Here is a 13,456-nt window from a genome sequence, read left to right as displayed (position 1 = left end):
TTTAACCCCAACTTCACTATAATACTTGAGCCTCAACAATCAACATAAATACAAAACTTCTTGTTAACTAGGAATTAAAACTTCTAACTCCTATCGCTACAAAAACACAAATCTTCTCAAGACAAGTGTTCCCAAGTCTTCGAGTTCCCAACTTGAAGACACAATTCCTAACTCAGTTTATAGATTACTGAGACTAGAACAATGACTCATTACAACACAAAGAACCTACCTACTACACAGTCTATGACTTGCTAAGTAAGGGACCAGGTTTTCTTCAAGTATGTGAACTGTTATGCTGATTGTTGATTTTCTTTTCAGTGCATTGAGTGAATTACTTGATCGTGCTTTGTTGTATGTATGCACCCTGATAATTACTCCTGTGATAGAGTCCTTGTTGATTTCTGCTTCTTTCTTCTTTTCTCTTCTATCAAGTAACTTCACTCCTTGTTGTAGCCGTTTCTCCTCCCCTGGTTGAATAGGACTCTTTTGCTTTATCCTTGCAGAACTCTTCTCATTGTTGAACTTCTAGATCAACTCCACTTCTGAATATTGCATTTTTCTTCCACTTTACTGAGTGATAAGTGTTTGAGAAGGGTCCTGAATATTCTTGCTTATCCACTCCTGTCTATGCGCAGTATCATCTTATCAACAGCCTTGCCTGCAACTTTTCTTTGTACACTTGAATGGACCAGCTTTCACAACATGTTTCATTCACATGTATATCATCAAAACTCCACATGCCTTAACAATAACTACAACATGTTTTTATCATTTATGGTTTCTGGACAATGATCTTATTATATATGCAATGCAGCTAAAAGTACATTTGCGAAATAGCAACATTGAGATACAAGAAAAGGAACACATCAAGAAGATGAATGTCAACACATATAGGATGGATTGAAGAGATTTTAACTAGCTCATTCCTTCAAATTCTTTCATAACTTACAGGTATGTAGGTCTTTTTATCGTAAAATCAAATACCATATTAATTTTATTCATGAATAACTCCTAACCAACTAACAAACGTGATTTTACTTACGCGAATTTAGTTATGTGGATATTTTTTCCTTTTCCTCTTGACCAGCTTCTTACTACGTGAAAATTAATTTGGCTAAAGTCTAGGTAATGAAAATATTTTTTTTTCACCCGGAAGTCATTTTATGGTATTTAATACGACATGTTTATTTTTCCAGAAAATAGATTTTCATAAGAAAGTTATTTTTTGATATTTACATCTAACAAGAAATTTTTTTCCATAAGAGGATAAAAATGATTTCAGCTCTTCATTCATTCTAACACTCTTGCACAATTTCTCTTTCCCTTTTATTATTATTTAATATTTACAACTTCTAATACTTAATGTGCACTGCGTGTGAATATTTAATAAAATCTGATCTATCAGTTTGTTAACTGGATCTTGCTTGTTGGCTAGTGATGGGGGAGAAATGGGAATTGTTTCAAAACTTTAGAAAATGTTTTCATCCTGTTTCACACGCATAGATTTGACACTACTAAACAATAAAACACTCAGTATTCTTCCATTGAAATTTCCCACCAAAAAATCTAAAGTGGTGATTCTCACAGACATTTTAATTAAATCAATTAGAAAGGAAGACATAATAACGTTCTGGTACGAAAAAAATCAAGAAGCGTCTCAGTGTTTCATTGAAAATATATTTTTTATGGTGTGTCAACTTTGTGAGTTGGTTTTATAATACAATTTTCTTATTGAGTTGTGATGGCAAAACCTCTATTTCTAAAAGTGTATAACGTTCTTGTACGAAAAAATCAAGAAGCTTCTCAGTGTTTTATTGAAAATATATTTTTTATCGTGTGTCAACTTAGTGAGTTGGTTTTATAATACAATTTTCTTATTGAGTTGTGACGGCAAAACCTCTATTTCTAAAAGTGTTTGTTGTCAAGTTTTTATTGGATAAATAGAGCAGCACAATGTGATACCTTGTTTATGGAATATTGTTTGGTCATTCGTTAAAGATAATATAAGAGTTAGAGGAGTTTTTGATAGTTTTTATAAATTGTGGGGCTTTTATATTTATGAAAAAAAAAATACAAGTTAAAAATTAAATTGATATGTTCAACTTAAAATGAAGATGAGTCCATATCACTGATTCCAAATCATCATTTGAAATCATTTCCAAATAGCCCTTAGAATATATTTAATATTATCATCCTTCTCTTCACATGCATATCACAGCTGGCAAGTTTTTTCATTGACCAAAAAGAGCACAATGTGAGAATATTTTATGTCGTAAGATCTCTTTTTTTTTCCATAACAGAATTGCCAGACATGAGAGATGAAGTCAACTTTTCCATCTAAGATAATTGAGAATTTCTTATAACCAAATTGGTTTGCCTCAATTGACATCCAATAATATACAAGTACTATAATCTAATCTAAGTTAAAGTTGCTTGGACCTTCCAAAAATGCACTAATCTTATGCAATTTAGGAGTGAGTGAGATGCACACGTTATTATATTTTTAAAAAGTCCGAGCGCACACACAAATCTGCTACTCTTGTTGCAGTAATACAAAGTGAAAGTTCACATTCTTTCTTCATTTCATCTCAAAACCTTCTCCATTTTTCTCAATGGGGTGTACAGAGATACTGGAGAAATTGCTGGAAACGGTTTGTGGGAAGCAGCATGATGTTCGAATAGAACGCGATCCTAGCAACGGTACAAGTTCCATCAAGATCAAGGGAACAGTTGTATTGAGGAAGAAGAATGCATTGAACTTCAATGATGCTGGTTCTGCCTTTCTTGATCGAATGCACGAGCTCTTTGGCAAACATGTCTCCCTACAGCTCATTAGTGCTGTACATGCTGATCCTGGTAATTTACGTGTCTTCTGATTTGATGATATGTGGATCCTAGTAGAGCTGAGAAATGCGATGTAAGAAACTTGTTAGATTTTTATGCAGTGGCTATCATGCAGAGTAAGAAAACTTGTGTAAATCCTGAGTTCTGTATGCCTGGTTAGTCCTTTATAGCCAATACATCAATCAAAGCATGAGGCAGGATAGAGCTAAAGTTTTTATTTCCATGATTTTCTTCCCATTTTGAAGCAAAGAAGCTATATAAGATGAGCTTTATAGTTTTTCATCCAATCAAATAAATATATTGCTTTTTTACGCACCTCGACTAATTCTAGGAGATGAATTCGACCAGTCACTAATTCAGGTACTAAGTAATACTGTGCACTAAGGCTTGGACAGAAAGGAAGAAAACCATCTAGTATTTTTGCCTCCACTGGGATTTGAACTTGAGACTTCATTGTTGTCAACGCACTTCATTGACCACTAAGACACATCCTTGGGTAGACACCTTCATATATTTGAAAGAATCATTGATTAACTCAATTACTAACTCGTACGCCTCGATGAATTACCTGCAGTCCTGCACAATGTATACTATTCTGCACAACAACCTTGAAGCATAAATTTTGTGTCTCTCTTCTTAGGAAATGGATCAAAAGGGAAGTTGGGAAAACCAGCAATTTTGGAATGGACATCCTCCAAGACTTGGATATCAGTGGAAGAAGCTGCAGTCAATATTACATTTGACTGGGATGAGTCAATAGGAGTTCCTGGTGCTTTCATTATAAAGAACTATCATCATAGCCAGTTTTACCTGAAGACACTCACTTTACAAGATGTTCCTGGACATGGTGAAGTTCATTTTGTCTGCAATTCTTGGGTGTATCCCGCACATCGCTACAACTATGATCGCGTGTTTTTCAGCAACAAGGTATCCATATTCTTACCTTACTTCAGGAACACTAGCGATGCTTTGAAAAAACATGAATAATCAGTCAAGCATATGTTGAGAATACACTTCAATTTTCTAAGCGAAAATCCATAAAGATAGGTAAAAGGACTTGATTCAAAATTTTAACTTTTGGTGTTACTAGACATACCTGCCATGCAACACGCCAGAACCCCTTCAGCCATACAGGAATGAGGAGCTCGTTAATCTTCGGGGTACAGGTTCTGGCATGCTCAAAGAATGGGATAGAGTTTATGACTATGCAGTCTACAATGATTTAGGATATGATCGACCTGTGCTTGGTGGATCTAAGGATCATCCATATCCTCGCAGAGGCAGAACAGGCCGTCCACTGACTAAAAGAGGTTCTGTTTCAAACATATTTAATGTCATCATATCTTCTTCTTTTACAACCACCAAAAGATAAACTGAGTGGAGTTTAAGTTTGCTGTTGCAGATTCTAGCTTAGAGAGCCGGTTGCCACTTCCGAGTTTGAACATTTATGTTCCGCGAGATGAATGTTTCAACCATGTGAAGTTTAAAGATTTCCTTGCATATAGTGCCACATCAATTGGCCGGGTCATAATTCCACAAACCGCATCTCTGTTAGCCAGACCTTTTAATGAGTTCATCAGCTTCAAACATGTACTAGGATTCTACAAAGATAACGCTGCAGAAGGATGCATGCCATGGAAAATGTTCAAAGTGCAATTTCATAAATTTCCAATTCCTCATGTAATTAAAGGTACTATGTGTTCCCTTCAATCAGTCTCAACAATGAAGTTTAGACTCTAACTACTTCCGAAGGTGAAAAGATAGCTTACTAATTGTGAACCCTTTCAAGAAAACTACAGAAGATAACTCGGCATGGAGGACAGATGAAGAGTTTGGACGTGAAATGCTGGCTGGAGTTAACCCTTTGATCATCCAACGTATGCAGGTAAATATCAATTACGAATCCTTTTTTTTTTCTGTGTATTCCTTCACTCTGAATGGAAAGTACTAAAAGACTAAATGCCTATCAGGAATTTCCACCGACAAGCAAGTTAAATCCTGAAGTGTATGGCAACCAAACCAGTAAAATAACGAGGGAGCACATTGAAACTTACATGGATGGACTAACTGTGGATGATGTAATATATCTTTATTTGTATTCTTTGTATCTGAACTCTATCATCTGTCTCCGCTTTAGATGCTATATGTTTACGCTTTCATCTTTTGTGTCACAGGCAATTAAGCATAACCGGCTATTCATCTTAGATTATCATGATATACTTATGCCTTACCTTAAACGGGTTAACTCAACAACCACAAAGATCTATGCTAGTCGTACCCTCCTTCTACTCCGAGATGATGGAACGTTGCAGCCACTTGCAATTGAACTGAGCTTACCACATCCACAAGGAGATAAACATGGTTCCAGCAGTCAAATATTTACCCCGTGTAGCGATGAGAGCGCTGAAGGCTATGTCTGGCATCTGGCCAAAGCTTATGTTGCTGTGAATGACTCTGGATATCATCAGCTCGTCAGTCACTGGTGCGCTAGAATTGTAGAATTTAGATGCAATGAATGTCACCTCTTGAAGTCACTCTATTGATTTTGCTACTTTGCTTCCAGGTTGAACACCCATGCAGTGATAGAGCCATTCATTATAGCAACAAACAGACAATTGAGTGTGCTTCATCCAATCTATAAGCTTCTACAACCCCATTTCCGCGATACAATGAACATCAATGCTTTAGCTAGGCATATTCTCATTAGTGCAGGTGGGGTACTTGAATTGACGGTATTCCCATCCAAGTATGCCTTAGAAATGTGTTCTTCCATCTATAAGAATTGGGTGTTTACTGAGCAGGCACTCCCTGCAGATCTGCTTAAGAGGTAGGCCAGTAGTTGTTACTCCCTCCGTTTCAATTTGTTTGTCTAGTTCTGAATTGACACGGAGTTTAAGAAAGTAAAGATGACTTTTGAATTATATGGTCTTAAACTAAAGATACATAAAATGTATCAAAATATCCTTTAATCTTGTCGTTAAACATACCATGTGGAAAGTTGGAATTAAAGAGTTGACCAAACAGGAAAGAGACATTCTTTTTTAAACGGACCAAAAAGGAAAGTAAGATGAACAAATTGAAACAAAGAGTGTACAACTTAAAACTCAATGTCATATCCATGTTTGCCAAGAAACAAGCCTCATTTTTTCTTTTTCAATTTCAGAGGAGTTGCAGTGCCAGACCCAAGTGAGCCTCATGGCCTTAAACTTCTGATAAAGGATTATCCTTATGCTGTTGATGGACTTGAGATATGGTCAGCAATAGAAGGCTGGGTTAACGACTACTGCTCGTTGTATTACACAACAGATGACATGATTCGAGATGACACTGAACTCCAATCATGGTGGACAGAAGTTCACGATGAAGGTCATGGTGACTTGAAAGACGAAAAGTGGTGGCCTCAGATGCAAACGAAAGCTGAACTAATCCAAATATGCACCACAATAATATGGGTGGCTTCTGCTCTTCATGCAGCAGTTAATTTCGGGCAATATCCTTATGCTGGTTACCTCCCAAATCGCCCAACAATAAGCCGACGATTCATGCCTGAGCCAGGCACCCCTGAGTATGCTGAGCTTGAGTCAAACCATGAACTTGCTTACCTAAAGACAATCACAGCCCAATTCCAAACACTTCTTGGCATATCTTTGATAGAGATGTTATCCATGCATTCCACAGACGAGATTTATCTCGGACAAAGAGACACTCCTGAATGGACTAGTGACACTCAACCACGACATGCATTGGAGAGATTCCGCGACAAACTGATTGAAATAGAGAAAAGCATAATGGATAGGAACAATGACAGTACATTCAAGAACAGAAATGGACCTGTACAAATGCCTTATACATTACTATGTCCAAATGCCTCTGGTGACAACAGTGCAACAGGACTTACTGGGAAGGGAATCCCAAATAGTGTCTCAATCTGAAGTTACATGACATAAAATGGTCTGCTGTATATGAAATTACACAAGTTTTGGTACAGCTATGACCTCTGCTTCCTTTGATGATACTTCCTCCTTTCAGTCTTTTTTTCTTAGTTACTATTTGTACTGTCAAAGAACACTTTCTTTGGCAATTACTTATCCAAATATTTTGAATTCTTAGTTACTATTGTGACCTATAGTACTCTTTATGCAGTTTCTAAATATGCTTTTATAAGTTACCAGGTAAAAGAATACGTATCTTTATGGTCTTCAGACTACACTTTGGTAGAAGATATAGTGCAGTTACAAGCAGACATGCTTATACAGTTACAGAGAAAAAGGCAGACAAATAAACCAGACAGATGCCAAAACATAGCATATGAATTCAACAAAGAGAGGTTATATGTCTAATCATCCTAATTGAAATAAATTCTATAGCCATGATTTATTAGCAAACATTTCTTTTTAGTTTCTTAGGGGAAGAAGTAGAAAAACTCTAAACTTAATTATCTAATAGATAAATGATAACAAATGAAAAAAAGAAGTCCAAAATTCTTAACAGAAAGTGTCTAATTCAAATATTTTATTAGGAGTTGAGATATTCAACCGAAACAAGACTTGGTTCTGGTGTCTAAACGGAATGTCCTACAAATTTAAGGATTGGTTATGTAATTTAACTATTTTTAAAAAAATGGATGGCATGTCATGTCTTGACCAAAATCCTTTTGGACACATAACATGGCCTAATATACAAGGTTGAGGTCTTAGCTAACTTGTTTAGTGTGCATATCAAAACACACATTCTAATTGGCCCAAATATATAATATCACCTTATTCTGTATCCATTAATTTCTCCACCACCCATTCTATTTTCATTCTTATTCTCATTTTTCACAAATACTTCTCAATCCAGTTGTTCTATAGCCATGGCAACTCAAGCTTCCCTTTACATCCCATCTATCTCCTCAAAAACCGCAGACAACTGCATTATGAAAGCAATCATTCAAGTGCATCATGACACACCGTCCCATCAAGGTTATGATAAATGAGAACACCCAATCAGACACCAAAGAGGCCGAGCCCAAAGCATCAATGGGCTTCACAATTGGACCCAAACACCCATCTCCAAGCTTTCGTGGAAGCACTGGTGGGCTTTTATGGTCGGCCCAAATTGAGGAATTTTATGTCATCACTTGGGAATCACCTAAAGAAGGCCCAAATTTGTTAAAATTGACCCGTGAAGAACAAAATTAATTGTACTTAGCATGTAATGTAATTATTTGTGAAGGTTTAGTGGTAAGTATGGTTGAAATAGTGGTTTAAAAAAACAAGATATGGATGGAACTTATAAACCAACAAAATCTAATACTAAAAATTTCAAAGTGTTATAAATGTATTTATATTATAGTGAATGTCTATCAAGATCTACTCTGATATTTATTAGGATTTGGAGTAAATTTTTCCTATAAATAGAGGGGTTTTGTTCATTGTATTCACAATCAGATAATCTCTCATCCCTCAAGAGGGGTTTTGTTAATTGTATTCACAATCAGATAATCTCTTATCCCTCAAGAGAAGAAATAAGAATTACTCTCTCTATTCTCTCTACTCTTCTTCTTTATTATTTCTTGTTTTATAACACGTTATCAGCACGAGACTCTGTCAAACAAGGTGAGATTATAAATCTTAAGGATTTCAAGGTTAGAAATTTTTTATGTTATTTATCTTTTGCTACTAATAATATCATTATTGTTGAATTTGAGATAAATAATTGATTTGGAACCATTTATGTTTTAAATTTATTTCTCAAGAACAATATTATCAAAAGGGATGATAATATGTTGGGTTCAAGTCCCATCAATTTATGCCTAAGACGCCTTTATATGGATAAGACGTTGAGATTGGATCTCAATGCATGTATTGATGATATTATGATGGCTAAGGCAAAATAATGGGTATTTGATGAAAAGTCATGAAATATATCCCATTGATATGCTCTATTCCCTGAATTGAATGTGGTAGTAATAAATCATATGCATGCCTCAATTTGCTTTTGTAGTAGCTATCATAATTTGATACGCTTAAGGCATGATTATATTTCATTCCTGGGGAATGAGAAGCTTATTAATGCAAACGTGCACTTGATTGTGATGGTATCACAACTTACCTCCGAATGAGGTAGAATAACTGAGAAGAGTTATTTCGAAATCTACTTTTAAAGTAGTAAATCTGAAATTTATTCATGTAATAGTAAATCTGAAATTTACTAAAGAAAAAAGTACCTGTCATGGTAAACTTGGAGTTTACTAGAATAAAAGTTCATATATTGATATGAACGATTGTGACATCTCGAAGATGTGCATATTGAATATTAGACATGTATTGAAGAACTAGAAGGTTCTTCGAGAATTGTTTATGTCGCTTGTTCTCATGATAAGTTAGTTGGACCAACTAATGTTGGGATTGAATTTCTTAAATCTGAAAAATATAAAAGGTGAATATGGGCTTGTTCATCTATCATGTGATATGTTGAAAAGATGCATCAATAAGATGATCACATGTACATTCATTGTCAACCTGCAGTTTGACATTTATAAAGTTGCTTGCTTAATAAAATTGAGTTAAGAACATAATTTTCAGATTGTGCAATCAAGAAAGTTATCTTAATGATGATGGTTTGGCATTGAATGCCTTTGATAAGTAGCTAAATCATTATTAATGAGAACAAAACTTTATGTATTGATCTAAAATATGATATATTGCAATAGCATTTGTATGCATTAGACCAATAAATTATGATTATTTCTTCCCTCTCAATTGGTTCAAGGTCCAGAACCAATTATTCAATCTAATAATTTTGATGTGCGGTATACGATTAATGAATATACCATAATGCACAAAGATGGATTCCTCAAAGAAGTAGAGGATGTATGTTAGTTTTCCTAACATAAGGGGGAGATTATACGTGCTATGAAATATGTTAGGAATTATCACCAGATCCTCATCCAAAAGATAATTCAAGTCAATTGCCGAAAGCATCTCATATTAAACGCAAGTGCTCTTATTTTTTGTTCCTAAAGGACAAAGTCTATGCATGCGTGAAGCGTGGTAGACTAATCGATTCCAAATGAAATAGTCTTTGAAAAATAAGGAGCAAATAATCATAATAAGAAGGCAATGAGCTCTTGAAGAGCCTACGACATAACACTTCATGAAACCTTATGAGAGGTTCATGTACCTGAAAATAATGAAGTGATGACATCTCAAAATGTTATGTCGCATTGTGAACTGATACTAAATGATATATCATCAATATCTTTGACACAATATTGGTGCAATATTATGAAAGATTACGAGGACCTTAATTCTACGTAAATTTAAGCATGCTAACGTAGAAATATTTATCAAGTGACATGAAAGGATGCATCTTGGTAAGTATTAAACTTATTTGATTTGCAGTCCGGATATTTGAAGATGTCACTCATAAAATGTTGAATATTGTCACTTGACAAAACTTATGTGAAAAACTTTTAAGGATTCAAAATGCTTGAAGCATATAAAAGTTTCTGGGAAACTTATTTATAATCCTTATATTGTATAAGCTTATTGCTTAAACATCATTGGAACTCTTGTAGAATTTTTAAAGCAATAGATTATTTGCTAAAATTCAAAATATATCGAATTGGATTGGTTATGAAGTACTATATCTTAGTGCAATTGATGCACTCATGTACCTTGTAAATACTACAAGACCTATAGTCTTTTCAGTTAATTTGTTAGCAAGGTATATTTCTGCTCCTACTATGAGACATCGAAATGGAATAAAACACATGAGCTTGTTTTATTCTAAAGATTGCAGTCTCGATCTTATTGGTCATGCTGATGTTGGGTACTTATCTGACCCGCATAAAGCTCGGTCTCAAATAGGCTATGTGTTCATATGTGTTGGTACTGCCATATCTTGGAGATATACAAAGTAGTTTATCGTAGCCACTTCATCGAATCATGCTGAGATAATAGCTATTCATGAAGCAAGCCGAGAATGTGTATGGTTGAGGTCCATGATACATCTCATTCGAGAAAAATGTAGTGTGAAATATGACAATCTATCCACAATTTTATACAGAGATAATTCAGCATACATAGCATATCTTAAGGGAGGATTCATAAATGGAGATAGAACGAAGCACATTTTGCCAAAGCTTTTATACATACATGAGTTACAAAAGAATAATGATATTAACATGCAACAGATTAGTTCAACTAACAATGTGACTGATTTATTCACCAAATCTTCTCCAATTGCAACTTTCAAGAAGATGTTGCATAAGATCGAGATGCAAAGGTTCACAGATGTTCTCATTAGGGGGAGTTAATACATGCTGTACTTTTTTTTCTTACGAGGTTTTGTCCTACTGAATTTTCCTTGTAAGGTTTTTAATGAGGCAGCCGATATGCGTATTGTTAGAAATGTGTACTCTTTTTCCTTCACTAGATTTTTTTTCCTACTGAATTTTTTCTAGTAAGGTTTTAACGAGGCACATTATCTTTCTAGACATTCAAGGGGGGGGTGTTATAAATGTATTTACATTATAGTGAATGTCCATCAAGATATATCAAGATCTACTTTGATATCTATTAGGATTTGAAGCATCTGTCTTTTACTCAGACTATGAGTAAATTTCCCCTATAAATAGAGGGGTTTTGTTCATTGTATTCATAATCAGATAATCTCTCATCCCTCAAGAGAAGAAATAAGAATCACTCTCTCTATTCTCTCTACTCATCTTCTTTATTATTTCTTTTTTTATAACACAAAGCATGTTACTCTCTTTATTTTATTGTATGTGTTTTTGTCTGTTTACAAAAATAGCACTATGTATAGTTAGTAACTTTTTAGAGAAAACGCATTAAAACCCTCCCCCCATCCCCCTAAACTTGCCACGCCAACTTACTTTAGCACTTAAACTTAACTGTCATTTATACACCCCCCTTAACAACTTCAAAGGGTACTATTTTCACCCCCTTGTCCATCCAACAGGGACGCGTATTGCCCCATCAAATCAAAGCGTGTTGAGGTCAAAATTTACCACAAAGTTAAAGGAAAAAGAATAAAAATAGAGGCAACGGTAACATTTGCCCCAAATCTTGTAAGAACCCTAATTTTTTCTCATTTACCTCATCTTCAATCAAGTCAAGATTTGAAATTTCTTAAAAAATCATGACCTTTACTTCATTATAAGTTATAATTTATCTCTTCTTTTAAAAAATTTATGATTTCTTATCAAGTTTTTTCCATTTTATGTAATTTTTTGAATGAATTCTTTATAGCACATAATAAGATCAATTATCTTGGGTAAGCCTTGTATGGAGGAGGGCGATTTATCTTTGAACCAAGAGGTTTGATGCAATCATGGATTTGTGGTGCCTTTGAAGACATCTTGGACTTCGACGAATTCCGGTAGAAGATATTGGGCATGTAATTACTATAGGGTAAAGATCATATTTTGCTTCCATTTCCTCATTTTATTATCCCAACTGATTCAATTGAATTCTGATTTCTTCCTTTTTAATCATGAAAGGGTCCAAATCTTGCGATTTTTAATGTTGGAGGGATAAAGAAAATACAGATTCGAGGTTCAAATTTGTAATCCCTAAATTAATTAAAAAATTAAGTGAGCTTGAGAATTTAATAGAATCATCTCAATATAAAAAGTCTACATCATTCAATGAGGTTGAAAATTGATTGCGGAAACTTCTGAAGAAGTTGATAAACCTAGAGTATCCAAAAAAGATGATAATTGTGTAGATATGAAGTTGAAGAAGCTGGAAGAAGAGATTGAAAAGATGAAAGAAAGAGAGAAGAAGTGGAGAAGTAACATGGCTAAAGGAAGGACTAAGGATAATGCACTCTTTTTCATTGTGTTGTTATTACGGCTACTAGCTATTGGTTTGGAATGATCTACGTAAAGAAAGACTCAATAAAGTTATCTTAGAATTTGGTGTTGTTAGTTGATATAATGGTGTGTATCATCATTTATTTTGAAATTAATTTGATCTTTTATAATTATTCTTGACTTATTTTTAGTGTAATATAGTTCTTTATCTTTGCATTGTATTTGAAATTGAGTAAATTTTGTTAGGTCTTGTGGGATGATATCTTAGTGTAATGTTTTCCTCGAGATTATAATGGAATGTTGATGTTATTGTTGGACTGTCAAATATGATTCAATAAGAGAATGCAAATTTAGTTGCATGAAATTGTCATATTCACCAAAGTGCAGACACAGCTGCATAATGATATGATAAAAACAATAGTCAAAATTACACATCAAAATAGTGTAACCACGACTGCATATTTTATCAAAGATTGTGAATACATTGTAGTCACAACTGCATAATTGTTTGACAAAATAGATTAAGCTAGTGCAGTCACAACTGCATAATTAATAGAGAACAACATTACATTGCAGTCACAACTGCATAATTATTTTTCAAAAAGACAACTTCGTTCATAGTTGAACAAAACATTCATCAAAACTATGAAATCATTAAACTTACATTGTGGATTGTAAAATCACTCTGTGTATGTAGCACTTTCATACCAACCAATGTTGTCCTTTTAAAAGTTGTCCCACTACCTCTACCAGCAACACCACTAACATTAGATGTACCAACAACAT

At 34.4% G+C, this 13,456-nt stretch overlaps 1 protein-coding gene and 1 long non-coding RNA gene across 2 annotated transcripts; one reads left to right on the top strand and one right to left on the bottom strand.

The window, feature by feature from the left end:
• The first annotated feature begins 2,209 nt into the window (after positions 1–2,209).
• On the top strand, positions 2,210–7,022 carry LOC107864114 (probable linoleate 9S-lipoxygenase 5). The gene is made up of 9 exons (XM_016710386.2): positions 2,210–2,856; positions 3,485–3,771; positions 3,935–4,154; positions 4,247–4,534; positions 4,644–4,729; positions 4,815–4,922; positions 5,019–5,326; positions 5,408–5,671; positions 6,008–7,022. The coding sequence occupies exons 1-9, from the start codon at positions 2,613–2,615 to the stop codon at positions 6,774–6,776; spliced, it is 2,574 nt and encodes an 857-aa protein (XP_016565872.1). The 5' UTR covers positions 2,210–2,612; the 3' UTR covers positions 6,777–7,022.
• Positions 2,954–3,794, bottom strand: LOC124896518. Its single transcript, XR_007052867.1, has 2 exons — positions 3,655–3,794; positions 2,954–3,565 (listed from the first exon to the last, which is right to left on the bottom strand). It is a non-coding gene; the product is annotated as an uncharacterized LOC124896518 (long non-coding RNA).
• Positions 7,023–13,456: the final 6,434 nt, after the last annotated feature.

The sequence above is a fragment of the Capsicum annuum genome, chromosome 3 (genome assembly GCF_002878395.1).
Source record: "Capsicum annuum cultivar UCD-10X-F1 chromosome 3, UCD10Xv1.1, whole genome shotgun sequence".
Lineage (NCBI taxonomy): Eukaryota > Viridiplantae > Streptophyta > Magnoliopsida > Solanales > Solanaceae > Capsicum > Capsicum annuum.
The sequence above is the reverse complement of the archived record's forward strand: the minus strand, read 5'-3'. Positions and strand labels throughout refer to the sequence as shown.